The 17,916-nt window shown below is 53.6% G+C and overlaps 2 protein-coding genes across 3 annotated transcripts in view; one reads left to right on the top strand and one right to left on the bottom strand.

The window, feature by feature from the left end:
* The window catches only part of SNX11 (sorting nexin 11), a 393,545-nt gene that overhangs the window by 18,768 nt on the left and 356,861 nt on the right, over positions 1–17,916 (top strand). The window lies entirely within an intron of this gene.
* SKAP1 (src kinase associated phosphoprotein 1) overlaps positions 1–17,916 on the bottom strand; it is a 130,385-nt gene that overhangs the window by 11,906 nt on the left and 100,563 nt on the right. Inside the window, exons 5-11 of the mRNA XM_050328004.1 lie at positions 13,037–13,117; positions 12,305–12,388; positions 11,328–11,452; positions 10,191–10,254; positions 9,606–9,770; positions 5,767–5,829; positions 1,051–1,163 (exon numbers count right to left, since the gene is read on the bottom strand). Of these exons, the coding sequence (XP_050183961.1) occupies positions 1,051–1,163; positions 5,767–5,829; positions 9,606–9,770; positions 10,191–10,254; positions 11,328–11,452; positions 12,305–12,388; positions 13,037–13,117 (695 nt within the window). The remainder of the gene's footprint in view (positions 1–1,050; positions 1,164–5,766; positions 5,830–9,605; positions 9,771–10,190; positions 10,255–11,327; positions 11,453–12,304; positions 12,389–13,036; positions 13,118–17,916) is intronic.

The raw sequence follows: 17,916 nt of genomic DNA, 5'->3' as shown, positions 1-17,916 counted from the left end.
CGTGGTGTCACCCCACGGATAAACAAGGAGATGGGCTGGGGGTGTGGGTTCAGTGCCCAGAGCACTTCAGCCCTGCCCCAGGGGGGCAGCAAGTCGCTAAATGCTGCTGTAAAAGCGCTCTGAGATCCACAGATGGGGAATTCTCAGCCTGGCAGGAAGGGCTGGCGAAGCCCGGGCTCGAAGCGGCTTCCAGGGATGCAGCTGCCTCCTGGCAGGGAGGTGTCAGAGCCGGCCCCAAACGCTCCTCAGAGCTACAAATGTCTGTCCATGCAGGATGGGAACCTCCAGGGAGGCACAGGGGCAGTGTGGGGGGGCAGCCTGTGGGGTGCAAAGGGCGTCACAAAACAGCCCCCCGAGTTCATCGCTCCTCTCGTGCCGGATCAGGGTGCAAAGGACACAAACACCTGTAAAACGGGCCCCCCAAAGTTCACTGCTCTTGCCATGTCATACTGGGGTTCTAAACTCGTTGCAAAACACCACAAGCAAAGCCCAGTGTCCTCAAATCCATCCCTGTTCCTGTGCCAGATCGGGGTGCAAAGGGCATTGCAAAACATCCCCCATAAAATACCACCCCAAGTTCATCCCTGCCAGCCAGGGCCACCATGGGCCAGCAGGGACCAGCTGGGAACAGGGGCAGAGCCCTGCAGGGCCACACAGGGCAGCAGAGGGGTCACAGGCCCCTCCTGCCCCCCCTGAACCCGTTAATACAAACCCTTAATTTATTCAGCCCCGCGCTCTCGCCGAAGGGGGCCCTTGGTCACACCTGGCTGAGCAACTCAATTACCCCTGGAATACCTGAGCAACAGCACGTCCTGACTCCACTGCTGGCTGAAAAAAACCACCTAAAAATAAAATAATCTGGCTCTGGGGCATTTGAAATGTCTTGTGGGGTGGGGTATGGGCATGTAGGGAGGAGGGGGTGGGATGCCAGGGTCCAGTTCCTTCCTCCACCTGCTAACTTAACTTTACTGCAGACCTTAATCTTGACCGATTTTGTCACGTTTTGACCTTGAAATGGAGCCCCAACCCCGAAATGATGGGGTGCCCTACCTTGCTGAGGATGTAGATGAGGTCCCCACGGTGGAAGGAGAGCTCGTCGGGGTGGTCCCCCCTGCAGTCCCAAAGGCCGTGGTAATAATTGGCGTAGTCTCGTTTGGCATCTCCTGGGGGGAAAACCAAAACCAGGGGTCAGGGTGACAGGGGGATGACATTTGGGGTTGTGGGGTGCTGGGGGAGAAGGGGTGGTGTTTGTTTAGGAGAGGAAGGAGATGTTTGGGTTCTTAATTTTGCATCTTAATGAAAAGATGGAAGACAAAGAGGTATTGCAAGAGAAAGGGGCTGGTCAATAAACAAATGCAACATTTATCAATAAATACATATATACACACTGATAAATGCTTCAGAAAACCCTAAACCAAGCCACAACAGGCATCAAAGATGCTTTCCACCCCTGTTCCCAAGAGACAAGGTCCCACACCTTGGGATGATACACCCTGATGGCTCAGGTCTCCCTCTTCCCATCAGGTTGGGAGTTTGGGAAGGCAGAATGCCTGTGGAAAGGGAAGGGGATGTGATCCAGCAATTTTATTTTCCCCCTTTTTTTTTTTCTGTTGTGGAGAAGCAAATGTGTGCTGAAAGCCCAGGGTCTGGGCTGATGGGGCCGTGGGAAGTGGTACCAAGGTTTATCCCAGCACAAAAACACCCCAAACCCCCTTAGATTCCCCGGTTTTCAAGCCCACAGCTGTTAAAAGATGCTCCTGGACCGAAGGCTCGAGGCAGGAGAGCGCCCTGATGGCACCACTCCGAGCTGGGGGCGAATGCAGATGTCACGACACGGACACATCCACGATGTGACCCCCATGGATAATTACAGCCGGTAAAACCAGGGTTTTTGGGGGATTTGAGCACAGGGGCTGTTCCAGCGGGTTGTGCTGCTCTGAACCAAGCCCAGAAAGCATAAATAGGAAATATTGAGCACATGTTGGAGGGAAATGCTGCTAATGTGGTCTCGGGGACGGAGCGATAAGGGTGCAGCTGGAATGCTGTGCCCAGATTGGATCACCTAAATATGAAAAAGGACATTACAGAGATGGGTAATGGCACAGCAGGGAGCAACTGCAATGACTCAGGGACTTGGGGAACTTAAATAGAAAGGCTGGGCAGGAAAAAAAAAAAAAAAAGTAGGTCTGCATCCTTTGGAAAGTATTAAAGGGGGAGGACGCAGTGGCGAGGAAAAGATTGGGAAGGGAATAGAAGGAGTAGGAGCTACTGAGTTATTTAAGCCGGTGGAAAGGGCAGGAATCAGGGGTTATGAGCTGGGAGCAGAGGAAATATTGGGGAGTTGAGCAGGAGGATGAGGCCAGTGCAGCTCTGGGAAGAGCCAGAAAATTGTGTAATTAACACAAAAGGTCGTTAAGGGAGGGTGTGAGTGAGGACAATGTCACACAGCAGAGAACTATCTGGGATGGGGGCATGGCCCTGGCATCCCCCTGTGAGACAGGGATGGGGAAAGGCTTGAAATACAGCAGAAATATTGACATATTCTATGGAACACTGTAATTAACTTGCTGGCAAAGAGATTTAAACAGAGTGGTAGAAAACACACAGGGAAATAGAAAAATACATCTTCCTGCAGGATGTTTCCAGAGCCACAAGTGCCCCTGCAGAGATCCCTGGGGATGAGGACCTGAGGATGCTGCTGGGAAGCTGCAGTCCCAGTTTCCCCTCCTTTACCAGGAATCAGGAGATGCTTCCTTATCCCACATCTGCTCTTTCCTGCTTATCAGAGGAGCAGGAGGACCTTGGAGCCGTCGTGCCACCTCATCCAGGAGGAAGGGGAAGCATCAGCCTGGATGTGACACCCTGTGACTACAAAGGGAGACCATTTTCCAGCCCACAGGAAGGAGGTTCGTGCCCCCCCAAAAGTGTTTTTTCCAACTGTGACAGCTGCTGGGATGGAAGGTCCCACCCCTCCCTCCACCCCTGCCTTCCAAAGGTCAGGGCTTGTTGGGCCAGAGGAGGAAGATGATCCCGAGGACAGCGTGGCACTTCATTCCCAGCTTCCAAACCCACAGGGATGTTTGTGCCAGAGAGCAGGGATATTGTGTTAAAATAAATTAGAATTAGAATTCATTAAGATTAGGGTTGTTTGCAGGAAAAGGGGGTCCCATTTTAACACTCCAAGGCCAGGCAAGGGGGAGCTTCCCTCTGCAGCTTCCTCAGGGGGTGGTGGATGTCCATGATCCTCCTGATCCAGCTCCAGGATGGGTGGGATGTGGGATCCAGACAAGCCATCCCAAGACTCCTGCATTACACCTGCACTGACCCTGCTCCCTTTTAGGGATAAAAGGTCCTGTTACAAAAGCCCCAAATGCCCCATGCCAGACAGTTCATCCCTGATTTCCCTGCGCTGATTTATCCTGATGGAAGCGGAGCTGCTCCCCCTGCACGGCCTGGGGGGTCCTGGAGGAAACCAGCCCAATGTGACAAGTGCTGCAATCCCCTCTGCAGCCCCAGCAGCCCCGGGATGAGGCTGTGGGAGAGGCAGGATCCATCCCAGTGCCTTTCCCTTGGGCTGGCTGCTCCTCCTGTTGATGCTGAACCCTCCTGACAAACCGTCTGCAGCTGCGGGGCGTCACTGCGGGGTGCAGTGGGGCTGTGGCAGGGGACAGGGGCTGTGACAGGGAACAGGGGCTGTGACAGGGAACAGGGGCTGTGACAGGGGACAGGGACTGTGACAGGGGACAGGGGCTGTGACAGGGAGCAGCCTGGGAGGCAGATTTGTTATCCAAAGGATGGGATTTTGCTCTGTTTGTGCTCAGCTCCCGTTTTCCGGCGCGAGGTGGGGGATTCCACAGCCCCGAGCAGGACCAAATGGGACTCCTGGCAGGAGCAGCCCCAGCTCTCAGCTGGACTGTGGGGCTGCTCCAGAATTGTGGCATCCTCTCGGTTCTTTAGAAACGAGGAACAATAGTCCTGCACGAGCCAAACGCCGCCTGATTTAATCAGGAACTCGCCGCTTCCCTCCCTCCCTCCCTCAGCACATCCCTCTGCTCCGGGATCCGGCAGCTCCTGGTCCAGTTGGACGGGAGCTCCAATTTCCGAGGCAAAAGGCACGAGGGTTGGCTGGGGCTGCCGGGGCTGCCGTGTAACCTTTCCCTCCTGAGAGGCAGCCCTGTTTTCCAGAGAGGCAGGAGTGTAATGTGTCACAGGGAGTAAAAACAGCGCCGGAGCCCGGAGCAATCCTGACACCGCCAGTAACAAACCAGTTCGAACCATTAACAGCAATTAGAGCCGGCGGCAGACGCTAATGAGGCCGAGCAGGGTGTTAAAGGGCTGTGACAGGCGAGAGCCAAAATCCTCGGGAATCCCTGGGGTGCGGGATCAGCAGCAGCGCCGGTGCCAGGCTGTCACCAAGCCCTGCTCTGATCCCACATCCAGCTGGGAAACCCCCGGGGAGCTGCTCTCCTGGTGTTTAAATAACGGGGAGGGCATGAGAGGGAGAGGAAAACGTGCGTGTTTGTGTGGATTTCTCCCTCCCTTTGTGTCCCTTACACATCCATTCCCATCCCCTGCTGCCGCCCCTATCCCGCACCACGGGGTAAGGACAGGGGGCATCTCCATGGATAAATGCACAGCCCCACTTTAGGACCCCCCACAGGTTAGAAAGTTTGGAATTATCAGTTTTTCCAAGCTCTGGGTGCTGGTATCAGCTGCCACTGCCAGGTACTCCAGTGGCCAAATAATTCATCGTGCCAGAGAGTTGGGAGAAGCTTCCCAAAATCCCTGGTAGAGGGGAAACACTGAGTTCCTCCAGTCTCTGGAAGCAGCTGGGGCTCAACCCTGTCTGTGCTTCCAAGATTTCCACAGGGACAGGCCTGAGCAGTCTCCTGGGCTGGGGACAACTGCCCAAGGATCATCCAAGGGGGTCTGATGTCACCTAAGGGGAAATCGTTGGATCAGAACACCAGGAAATCAGGAATGAGGGCTCCTGGATTGCTGGGAGGGGAAAACCAGCCAAGCAACTCTTGGGGTGCTCGTGAATGCAAGAGAGCACAGGGGTGAAACTGCTTTATCCCCCACCATCCACAGAATCCTACAGCAAATCCCTGCGATCCCCGTCATCCCACCGCGGGATGCTGAGCATCACCAGGGTGAGACCATCCCCTCCGAGGTGCAGACGGTGTGGGGAGCTCTCCCAGACCAGGCTGTGATGGGGGGATGTGTTTTCCAGGCAGAGGAAGCCCCCAGCCAGCCCAGCCCCGGCTGCTCGGACACAAGCGCCGCTTTCCTGTGCCGGGGCGGAAAGTCCATGGAAAACCGAGCAGGTGGGAGCGGGGAGGAAACAGCCCTTCCGCTCCCAACCCACGGAGCAGGTCCTCAAGGAAAAGGCAGGGGTGGGGCCCCGGCCACCTCGGCAGGATTTGGGTTCCTTCCGGCTTCCCGCGCCGGGATCCCTCCCTGCGGCAGCTTCCTCAGGGCGGGACTCGCTTCCTGCCCCTGCTCCGGCTCCTCCTGCCCCCAGCCCCTCTCCCAGGCCCCTTGGGATGCTCCCGCTCCACATCCACGATGGGATGAGGGAGAGGGGTGGGACTGACTCCACGGGGATGCTCCAGGTGGGAAGAGCTCCCCAAGCCTGAATTTTGCCCAGCTGAGGAGTCTCCCGCTCTGCTCCTGGGGGTTCTCCACCCACACCCCGGGGATGCTCAGGATCAGCCCCCACAACCCTGAGCTGGGGGGGCTGCCCAGAGCAGGGTGAGCTCTTACCCCTCCTCTCTCCGCTCCCACCATCCTCGGAGTCCTCTGGGAAGGGGGGATCCAGCTCCTCATCTGTGGGGGGGAAACAGCAGAGAAGTCAGGGAAGGGCTGGGAGTGCCACAGCTACACCAAACCCCCCGGGCAGGCCGAGGGCTCCGAGGGAATCCGACGGCCAGGATCATAAATCCCCGGCCTAATTGTGGAGAGTGGAAGGGAGGAAGTCGCAGATAATATTTTAAAACGTGTTGCATGAAAAATATGAATTGTTGTTAACGCTGGTAAAAACAAATCACCTCTCAGGGCCCCATAAATTCAGGCAGCACTTCGCCGGGTGTCCTGGAGGAAGAGATGTTTCCTGCCCAGGGAAAAACGGATTCCAAGGAGAAATTCCAGGACAGAAATGTGAGGGGAGGGGGAGCTGGAAGGAGGAATTAGGGAGAAAGAGGAGGGTGGGCAGCCTGCAGAGGAGGGGGAAAGGGATGCAAGAAATGATGCCATGGAAGAGGTTAAGGAATTCTGGAGGTCATGGGGAAGGCCTGGAAAAATGGGTGCAGACTGGCAGGAGCAAAGATCTGCATGGGAATCAGTTTAAATCTCAGGACAAGGAGGACATGGAGGGGCTGGAGCATGTGCAGGGAAGGGGATGGAGCTGGGAAGGGGATGGAGCAGCAGGAGCAGATGAGGGAGCTGGGGGGGGGTTCAGCCTGGAGAAAAGGAGGCTCAGGGGGGACCTTCTGTCTCTGCAACTCCCTGACAGGAGGGCTAAAATTGATATCAAAAATACAAAATAATATAAATATTATTAAATCATGTAAATAAGATAAATTAATAAAAATAACAAACATTAATATAAACATTCAATATATATAAATAAAATTAATACAAAATAATACAAACAATACAAAATAATATGACTAATATAAAATAATATAAATAACCCCAATTCCCAAAGTTTTCCAAAGGTTAATGCCCATGGCAATGGCTCCCCCTCTCTTCTTGTGGAGTGAGGGGCAGCCCTGGGGGCAGAGGAGCCTCTGCCTCATCTCTGGGGACTTGTGAGTGCCATCCCCTTGAGGCAGAGCCGGCAGGGATCGCTGCTGGATGCGGGGCCGGTCCCAGGGCCCCTCCCAGGCGGAGCCGATCGATGCAAACCAGGTCAGGGCTCCTCGCAAATCACATCCCGAGTCGGGAGGGTCACAGCGCCTGCTCCCCCTCTGGACGGGAAGCGGCACCGAAAATCTTTCCTAAATAAATCAGCCTTTATTGTAAAACTCGGCCCCCGACGAGACAGAACCTCGTTAGCATCGATTTTGAAATAAATTATTGAAAGTGGCTTTTGCCTGCTCTTTGCATTTGTAAAGGAGAAGGGAAGCGCGGCCGTGACAGCCCCCGGCTCTCCCACCACTGCCATGCCCCAAATCTCCCTCTGCCCGGATTCCTTCAGCCTTTAACTCAGTGCCACTATCCCAAATTCCACTTTGGCCTGGAAACCAAGCTCCTGAGCTCTGAAAATCCCCAGAACTGGGGTAGCATCACCCACCCGGTCGCTGTGGGTGATGCTGCTCCGGGGGCTCCCCATGGACACCCTCACACCCCTGTCTGCATCCTGCTGGCACTGCTTCCATCCCAGAGCCAGGCTGCCCTCGGGAAACCTCTTCCCAGAGCCCTTGTCCCAGCTCCTGGCAGGCACACAGGCTCCTTGGGAAGTGTCAGCAGGAAAACACGTGGAGGAAACGCTGCCGTGTCCGTCACTCCAGGAGAAGCAGAGCTGTGGGAATCCTGGCACTGCCTGGACGTGGAGCTGGGCAGCCATGGGAGCTACAGTAATCCTGGGGAGATTTATCTATCCTGTCCCTTCCCATTTTCTGGGAGCTCCCTCTCAGCATGGACTCCTTTGCTGGAACAGCTCATGGATGAGCTCAGGCTGGGGGTCCCACCATCCTCACTGCCCAGGAGCCAGGCAGGGATTGGGAAGATTTTCCAAGCAGCCCCCTCTCCCTGTCCCACCTTGGGCCATTTTCCCCTGTATTTTATGGAATGGGGGGTGCTGAACCAGAAATCAGAGCCAGGCCCCCCTCCCTGTTTGCCTCCCCCACCCGAGCCAAGGGCAGCTGCTCCAAGGCTGGGACAAGGAGTTCATTCCTTGTGCCTCAGTTTCCCTTTCCTCTCAAGCCTCTGCTGATCCCTCACTCTGTGCCTTTTCCCAAAGGAGGAAATCCCAGGTGATTCCCACAGGGAATGCAGAGATCCTGGGATGGCACCACCATGGGGTGCTGCTCCTCCCTGCCTTGTCCCGCTTCCTGCTGGCCCCAGGCACATTCCTTGGGATTCTGAGCCGGGAAATCCAGGAATGGGATCCACGGGGACACCTCAACCCCCATCCAGCCCTGCTGCATCCGGGTGTTTTTCTGCAGTCAGGTCTGGAAGCGATGCTCTGCCTTCCCCTGAGCCTGGTGTGACACCCCAGCCAATATTTGGATTTCACGGTGACCAATCGAAGGGAAATGCTGGAAAATCCAGCCCAGGGGGCTGTGCTGCCTCTCCCTGTGTGGAACATCCCAACCTGGGCCACCCCACCCGTGGGAAAACGCCCTCACACCCCATGGGCACCCACTCCTGGGGTCTGGAGCCCCCTGGCACGGCCAGGATCCATCAGCACCGTGGATCCCCCATCCCAGAGCTGCCTGGGCTCTGGGCACATTCTCAGAGGAGCTGTGTTTTAATGTAGCAATTTGATTCAATTTTCCACTCTATAAAATTACCCATCACTGCTCGTTGCTTCCTAACAGACACCTTCACTCTTAATTTAACAATCCTATCGAATTCTGCCAGGGAAATTGGAAAAATTTATCACCTGTGAAATTTTATTTTTCCTTGGTTGTGTCTGTTTTTGTAAAACTTCATTAACGACGATGACTTGCTGAGGAAATTATCTCTTCATCTCTCCCTCCTTTTCTTCCCCCCCCACCTCTCCTTCCTTCTTTCTCAATTTTCACTTGGGACACGAGGGAGGGAGAGGCTCCAGCTTGGATGGGGATTTTCCCTCTGCTCCCTGGGGGGTTCCAGGGGTGTGAAAGGATGGGGGAAAGGGGTGCACACCACTGAGCAGAGCTCTCCCTTGGCAGAGATTCCAAGGTGAAGGTCTCGGGCACGATAAAACCTCCCTGGTGCTTTTTAAAAACAAAAACCATCACTGACAGAAAGTTCTGAAATAAGTCAGAAGAAACAAGGAGCTCTTTTTTTTCCCCCCATCCCTGAACTCAGGCACTGAGGGCTGGTGGCTGCTCTCAGGGCTGGGGTTCCCACCCTCAGAGCAGAGGCAGGACAGGCTCAGGTGCCCTGCTGGCCGAGCCCTGGGCTGTGTCACACCCTGCTTTCTGTTTGCAGAGTCAGAAATGTTGCAGGCCTGTCACCCTCTCAGGGTCTGTCCAGCCCTGCTGAGAGGGCACCAGCTTGTCTTTAATGCAGTTATTTTATCATCTCGTGGCAGGGCAGTAATTGTGTTAGAGCCCTGCCTGCCATGCCCAGGAGGGAGCATTTCCATCAGCTCAGCTCTCATTTTCCAGGTAACACAGCCCAGAGATCCCACTCTCACCAAACTCAATCTGACTAGAGCTGAAAGGGAGCAAAACCTCTAAAAGCTGCTTCACCTGAATTTACTGATCAGAACCCACCCCCAGAACAGAGAGGGTTTGTTCTTGTGGTCCAGTCTGAGGGAAGAAATGGGGTGAAACCTTTGAGTTTTGGAGCCTGAGATGTTCATTCCCATCAGTGTGCGGCGTGGCCGAGGCCTCCTCCCTTGTCTGGGGGCACAAGAGGAAGGGATGGTTTGGGTTTTGGGTCCTTACCTGGCAAAACCTCGTAGATGTCCTCCCCTTCCACCTCCATGTTCGGCTCATCCTGGTTCAGGGTGGTGTTGTGGGAGGTGTTCATGGAGTCAGAGCTGTCCACGTCGTTGTAGAGCTCTTCCTCCTCCTCCTCCTCCTCGCAGGGGATAGTCAGGGAGCTCAGGTCTGGTGGGAGAGCCAAAAAACGGGGTGAAAAGCAGCCAAATCCCCCCATTTCAGCGAGGGGAAATCCAGTTCCAACACCCCTGACCCTGCTCTGTGCCCACCGAGGACCCTGCAAGGAGGGGAACCCCTCCCTCTCCCCCCAAGCTCCTGATGTGAGAAACAAAAGAGGTGTGAACAGGCTGAGAATTGGCTAAAACAAAGGAAAAAAGCGGGGAAATCCCAGAGAACAAAGCCAAATTCAACTCAAGGAACCCAGCGTGGGGAGCTGCCCCTGCTTTCCAGAGGGTTTCCAAAGGCAGGGCTGGGGTTTGGTCTCAGGGTTGCTGGTGTCAGACTGGATCAACGTGTTGTTCCTGGGTGGGAAGGCGCTGCCAGGATCTTCCCAAACAACCAGGACACGCTGGCTTGGGCCAAACTCACCCTTCAGGAGGAACTGGATCTGGTCCACCCAGTCTTCAGCCTCTGCTGGGCTCGGGGCTGTGAACTGGAGAGAGGGGCTGTTACTGTGCTGGGTCTGCTTTGGAGGGACAGCAGGAGGATCTGCAGCTGGAACAAGGATTTCAGCCCTATAAAAGGATTTCAGCCCCACACAAAAGGATTTCGGCCCTATAAAATGATCTCAGCCCACTGAAATCCATCCAGCCCAAGTTTCCTTTTCTCTGTTGTCTTCTGGAGAAGATTTGGAAGATGACAACTGCTCATCCCCCCCAAAGAAAACAACTAAATGTCAGTCCCAGAAACCACCAAACCCCATCCCTTGGCTCCAACCCCCACCCCTGCGAGCAGTTCACACCCTTTTGGGGGTGGGAGGAGCTGTTTGGAAACAGGGGATGGCGATCCTGGCTCTGCCATTGTCTACCCTGGCACACCGGGAAGAGCCATTCCATGTCTTTATCTCCCTATTCCAACCAGGGAAACAGCAGCACAACAAAGCCAGACTTATCCCAGAGGAAGCCTGTCAAGCTTAATTCATTAAAATAATTCAGATGAAAACCACAATCCCCACTGAAGGGACTCTGCTGCCCCTGATCCAGGGCCCTGCATCCCAAATCTCCCTGAAGCCCATCCAGGCTCTCGTGGGCACTTTGTGGATTGGGCCAGAGGGTTTTCCTTACACTGGTTTTTAGGTTTCCCCTGGATGCTGAATAAACTGAAGGTTTATATTTAACCTGGCTCTGGAGGGCTTGTTTAAAACTTGAACCTCAACTGGTTCCACTCCCTGTTCCCCCTGATCCCTTGGGAGAGCCCAGGATCACCCCTGTGCCCAGGGAAGGTCCCTGCTGAGGTGAAGGGAAGCCCCTTCCGAGGTGCTGCTGTTTTAGCTGCCATGGAATAACAGAATTATGGAATTTTTGGAGTTGGAAGTGACCTTTGAAGGCCTCCTAATCCACCGACCCCTGAAGTGATGGACATCTCCAGCCAGCCCGGGGTGCTCTGAGCCCCATCCAACCCGACCTTGGGCGTTTCCAGGGATGGGGAATCCACCACCCCCTGTGGGAAACTTGTGCCCAGTGGTCACCCAGCCCAGAATTCCATGTTTCCCCCTCCATTTCCTACCTCGTAGGTGCGTTTGCCAGGGCAGGTTAACTCAAAACAGCATCTTTTCCGGGAATCTTTGCGGAGGTGGGAGGCCAGCCGGGCACTGTAGTGCTCAATGGAGAAGGTGCCTTTGGGTTGCTTGCCTGGAAGCAGAAAAATGGGCTGAATTTTGGAGTTTCCACAAGAATTTCCATCCCTCTGAAATCCATCGAGCTCAGGTTTCCTGTCCTCCGTCCCCTGGAGACCATTTGGAAGACGACAACTTCTCATCCCCCAAAATCCCACCCAAATAACCCCAGAAACCACCAACCCTCATCCCCTGGCTTCAGTCCCCACCCCTGCCGGCAGTTCACACCCCGGGGAGGGGGGCGGGAGGAGCTGGGAAGCTTGTTTGGAAAACAAAAAGTGCTTGAGATGCTCAGACAAAGGATGTGGGAGGAGGACAAAGCCCCAGCCCCATCCTCAGACCCACTGGGGTTTAACCCCGTCCCTGCTGCAGGTTGTAACCCACGGATGGGGGGGGGTGTTTGTAGGGCCTTTTCCTGCCCTGTTCCTGCGTGGGGTGGGGGAAGAAAGCCCATCCATGTCCTCCTGACAAACCCTGCTGGACACACGAGCTGTCTGTTTGGATGGACCTGATGGGGCGTGACTGCAAAATATTTATATCCACTGACACCAGGATTACATACAGGCACTTGGGGGGTGTGGGAGCCCAGCTGATGGCTCATGGAAAACTTGGAACAGCCTTTTATTCCCCCACAGCTCCTTTCCTTGTCCCTTTTTTTCTTGTTTCATACCCATCAAGGTGTGGTTTTGGAGGGGAAAAAAAATTAAATCAAGCTGAGCTCTGCCCTTCCAGAACCTTGAAAGGGGATTCATTACAGCCTTCCCATGGTCAGATATTATCCAGTCCTTCAGCAAAGGCTCTTCCCTTCTCTCTTCCAGCCCTTTCCCTCCCATATTTTGGGAACAGAGGTGTCTCTCTCACCACTTACTTTTCTCATTGGCGTAGTAGTAGAAGGTCTTTCTGTTGAGGACACACCACCTCTTGTGCCACTCTGACCCAAAAAAGCTGTGATCTGGAAAGAAAAGGGCGTCAAAAGAGGGAAAAATAGTCATTTTTGTTCTTCTTTCACTGTGTGTTTCAGATGGACACGATGCTAAAAGGGCTTTGGGTTAAACCTCCCTGACATATGTAAGTAAAACAACTTTTAGTCTGCAGCTGGAGGAAGCTAAACCAAGCACCAGCCCTAAGCTCAGCTGATGGCCAGGAGGAATAAAAAAAAAAGAGGGCTGTTCTTGCCTCCTCCCACCTGTCATAGAGTAAATAAATCAGGATAAAATCGGAGTGATGAGGAAATAATTTGTAGCTTTCACAAATCAAGATAAACCCGAGGCTGACTCACAGTCCTTATCTCAAGCCCTTAATGTGTGTGATGCTCCCAACTCCCCTGTCCTCACTGGGGTTTTATCCTCATTAGGGATCGCTCGTTAAAAGGGCACATTTTGCCTCAGAGGACTCGGCTGCTGCTTAATTCGATTTTGGGGGGGTTTAATCTTCGTGCAGTTTGATGATCTGCACAAGAGAACGAGTTGAGGCCCTCCTTGTCCCTGAGAAGGGAAAGATTCCACCTGTGCAAATCTGCTTGTTCCTCACCCCAAAACTCGAACTGCTGGCAATTCTGGCAGGACATCCCCAAACCTCATCCTGGGATTCCAGGGCTCACCTCGGGATCTCTTCTCCAGGTACCCTTGCTTCAGAATGTTCCCCGTGTCCAGGACAGGCCTGGGTGGGTTCTCCTCCAGTCCTGCAGGGAGCAAAGCAAAGGCAAACCTTGGGATCTCCCATTCCCACACGCCCTCAGCTCCTTTCTCTGCAGGAGAAGCCAGGCCAGGGCCTGGAGGTGAAGAGAATGGTCTGCCACGATCCCACCACATTCCCACAACAGGGAAAAGGCTCTCAGAAGTCCCCAGGGAAGGCAGGACCGTGGTTCACATGGATACACAGACCCATCCCCAGTGGGCTGAGGGGGATGCTCAGCCCTTCTCCCCCCAGCCAAGGCTCTCTGGGAGCTCTCAGGAGGACCTGCTCAGGTTTATGGAGTTGGAAAACACAACCCCCCTTGTCCCATGTGCGCTCTGGACCACGGCTCCTCACCCCAGGCTGGTGGGTTATTTGTGACCCTGGTTCATAAACTCATGGGATCATGGAATCATGGATGCTTTGGGCTGGAAGGGACCTTAAAGACCATCTATTTCCAGTCCCCCAGGGACACCTTCCACCAGCCCAGGTTGCTCCAAGCCCTGTCCAAGGGCAGGGGGTTGGACCTGGATGATCTTTAAGGTCCCTTCCAACCCACACCAACGATTTTCTAATCCTGCACTGCCTCAGCCTCTGGAGGGGCCAGACCCCCCTGCAGTGCTCCCAGCTCCCTGGCATCCCTGTTCCCTGCCCAGGTGAGCACACCTGCCTGGCACAAACACTCAGCCTTCTCTCCCGCCCCTCTGAGCATCTGCCTTAAAGAAGCCACATTGTCTCCTTGAGAAAAAAAAAAAAAAGGAAAAAACCCACAAAAACCAGCCACCAACCCCGAGCCCTTTTGCTGATGCAAATCCAAATGTCATTTTCCGGGACATTTGTAATTATGAGCACGGTGCTGCCGCCCGCCCAGGGGAGACCCCGCGAGGATGAACAACATCCCATTAACGTGCCCGGCACCGCCGATCCCGCTGGCAGGAGCGTAACAAAAAAATGCTCGAGTGGAACTTTCCTGTGGACGCTAAGAATCCTTCCCCCAGCAGGGGGACGGAGGCGGCCCCGGCGAGATCCCATCAGCGCCGGCGCTCCGATTGAATTACCCGGGGGTGGGGAGCGAGGAGGGAGGGGGGGGAAAGGGAGCTGCGAGTGCTGCTTCGCTTCTTTAATTTCATTTACTTGCAGCGCATTACCAGCAGGGGCTTCCCTCTGCCCGCCCCGCTCCCGCAGGAAAAGCGGCTCTGGGAATGCGGGGTGATGCTGCTGTTCAGTCAAGGCTGGGAGATGTGTCCGGCCCTCCCAGGGATGGGTTTCCTGCTCTTCCCTGGGTCGCCAAGAGGGATGAGGGGCAGGGAAGCGGCAGGGATGTGATGGGAGCCAGGACAAGCTCTCCCAGCCCCGCATTCCCTCTCTCCACCCATGCTGGAAGCAGGCAGGACCCCTGGGGGAGCTGCTGCCTTCCCAGTTGCTGTGCTTTGCCCTGTTTGAGATCAATTTTCCATGGAAGCAGATCCCCTGTTTTGGGTTATTTGTGGGCCCTGGTTCATGGAATCATGGAATCAGGGAACCACAGGATGCTTTGGGCTAGAAGGGACCTTAAAAACCACCTACTTCCAACCCCCCAGGGGCACCTTCCACTAGCCCAGGCTGTTCCAAGCCCTGTCCAGCCTTGGATCTCTGGATCTGCTGGGCTGGCAACTCCCTGGGGCCTCTGAAGCACCAGCAGGAGCCCAAATCTCTCCCACCCCACAGGAGACACTGTGCCTCAGTTTCCCAGCAGGAAAATCAGGCTGGAAGGAGCCTCCCTGCCCCTCAAATACTCCGTGGCTGCTCAGACGAGCTAACACAATTAAGGAGGGGCTGCAGGGGCTGATTTGATTGCCCAGGGCTCTGGAAATTTTAAGTCTGACAGCCTGTGACACGGAGGTGGCAGTTGGAACCCGTGTCCTGCCTCTCTCCTGCATCCCTGCCAATGCAGAGCCGGGATGAAATCCGTGGGATGTGGGGGATGCAACACTGGGGGCTCTGCCTGGGGCTGGGGTTATGTGGGGTGTCCCCACCCCTCCCCAGCCTGCCCCTAAAACAATCCAGATGGCTCTGGCCTGCAGCAAAGAGCTAATTCCATCTGCAGTGACAGTCCCTGGGGGTTTCTATCTCTCTGAGATGTCCTAATGGACGCCCAGCAGATGTGGAGAGGGGAGTGGGAGCACAGGGGGAAGGTGGGAGCCCAGCCCCAGAAACCCCTCTGGCTTCTGAGGGCAGAGGGTTTCATCTCCCAGATGCTCCTGGCCTGGGAACACACAGCTGGCAGGAAAACCACGGCTCCCCACATCTCCAAGGGCTGGGAAAGCCAGCCCATGGCCTGGTCACCTGCTCCAACCACTCATGGCCATGCACCAGCCAGAACACAGGAGAGAGAAAACTGTGGGGTTTATGATTGATAAGGAACAAGAGAGGAGACACCCAATGGCAAAACGCTGGGTGTGGACTGGGTTGGGATTCAGCCCCCCAAGGGGTGGAAAACCTCCTGTTTTTATTGACATTTATTTCAATTCTGTCTGGAAAATTTAACAGCAAGTTTGAAGTCAAACTAACTTTGGCAAAGGCAAAAAAAAGAAAAACAACCCTGTACAAAACAAAACAAAAAAAAAGAGAAAATTCCCAGAGGAGGCAGAGCCTTTGGCCCCCCAAAAAAAGTTCCCTTCCAAATCACTAAGTCTATAATTGCAAAATAAAACCCACTAAATCTCAATATCTATTTGCACAGCTCATTAGCCAAGGGCTCCCACTCAGCAAAGAAAGGAAGGGGGGTGAAAAAAAAAAAAAACTACACAAAAAAAATACAAAAACCCTTCAGCACCGAAGTGGATTTGGGGAGTTGCCATGGAAACCGGTGCTTCAGAGCTGCATCTCGAAATTCCCTGCTCAGATGGGGCTGTCTGTCAGTCTGTCTGTCTGTCTGCCTGCCCACAGGCTGCCAGAGGATGAGATTTTTTTTTTTCTAAATCCTCTTAGAAAAAAGCAGTGTAATGTAATAAATGTATAAATAAATACATAAATACGTATAAATATAGAAATATAAAAATAAATATAACATATAAACATAAATACATAAAGAATTATATAAATATGTAAAGAAATATATAAATATATAAATATATAAATATCCAGCCCATCCTACCCCTGTTATTCCTCTCCCCCCCAAACACAGCACCATGTCAGTCACTCGACCCGCTGTTCTCCCTGGACCCAACGTGATTTACGGCATGAAAAGGGAAAACCTAAATCCTCCTGGGATGAAAACGTTCCTGTTAATGCATCACGAGCGAGGAATTTATTCCCATTAACTCCCACCAGCAGTCACCAACCACCCGTCCTTCGCTGTCCCCGCGCAGGGACGCGGATGGAGCCCCCACCTTCCTCCTCCTCCTCCTCCTCCTCCTCCCAGCCCGCTCATGTGTGTGCTCCACCAGGCCACCACTCCTCGTTAGCTGGACTGGCTCATTTTCCAGGGAATGGCGAGGTTTTGAAGGCCTCATCCATTTCCCGTCCACGGGCGGCTCGCACGGCTGGACCGGGCGAGTTCAGCGGGAGGGTTTATTTAAAATGAATAAAGAAATAAAGGAACACCTGCTGAAATGGCTGCTCTGACAAAAGCCAGCTAAACTGAAGTGAACTCCCAAGCTCCCTGGCACGGTCTGAAGGGGTCAAAGCGTGATGCTGGAAATCTCTGTCCCACCCCTGGGACCCCTGGAATGATAAGAAAGGTCCCTGTTGGGGCTGAGGGTCCTTATTAAACTCTCCCCTTTCACTCAAGGCTCAGGTCTGTGGTTTTTTTTTTTTTCCCCCCCACTTGCTTCCTCCTGGTGAGTAATGGTTGGAAAAGTAAAATCAACAGGTTGTGAAATGATAAAAGCCCCGTTCTCTGGCAAATCCCCCCCTCGGGCTCACTTGTGCTCTCGTTTGGCGCTGATCAAACGCCCTCCGCCTTCCCCGGAGCCCTCTTGATTTACATCACACACCTTGGATCACAGAAGAAACGTTGATTTTCCTCGATATCAACACAACACGACTCCAGACACACCCAGCCTCGCTCTGCCAGCCCCATAAATCAGGAGCAGAGCCAGGAATAGCTTCTATAGGAGTAATAGAGCTTCAAGTACAGCAGGCTGATAGGGGCAGAGCAATCCAACCTCCTTAATGCAGATCGTTATATCCAAATAAAGGTGCTTTATGTCGGTGTAAATTATTCTCTCCCCGTTTAGGGGAGGCCTTTCCACAAAATGAATGTGCTGCAGCGACTGCCAATCTGGATCCAGATGGATTGGTTTAGGGAAAAAAATAACCACAAACCATCTCCCAAACCACCGGCAAACCCTCAGGGGGAACTCAAGGTGGGATTTGGGGGCTCCTCCTCCTGGACCTGGCACTGGGGGGGGTCCCTTCAGGACATGGTGCTGTCCTGCTCCATCTGCCCCCCCTGCAGATCCAGGGAGGATTTTCAGAAGGTAGAAAGTCCGGGTTGTTTGTTTGTTTGTTTGTTTTTTTCCCTCCACAAACACAGCTTTGAGAAGTTTTTTTACGCACAAAAAAAAATGCAGATTTAGGGGGTTTTCCCACTAAAAAAAATTGTAAATTTCAGTGGGTTTTATGGAAAAAAAAAAAGTAGATTTGGGTTTTTTTCTTTTCTCAAAAAAAAAAACCCCAACTTTTTTTTTTTTTTTTTTTTTTTTTTTTTTTGGAGGGGGGAGGAACACAGACTTGGGATTTTGGGGGATTTGGGGGCTTTTACCCCTAAATCTGCTGCCTTTTCTGATGCTTCACCCCCTGACTGAGCAGGTCAGGACCCTC

The sequence above is a fragment of the Myiozetetes cayanensis genome, unplaced genomic scaffold, assembly GCF_022539395.1.
Source record: "Myiozetetes cayanensis isolate MyiCay16 unplaced genomic scaffold, myiCay2020 scf35, whole genome shotgun sequence".
NCBI lineage: Eukaryota > Metazoa > Chordata > Aves > Passeriformes > Tyrannidae > Myiozetetes > Myiozetetes cayanensis.
This window is presented reverse-complemented; position numbering and strand designations above follow the sequence as displayed.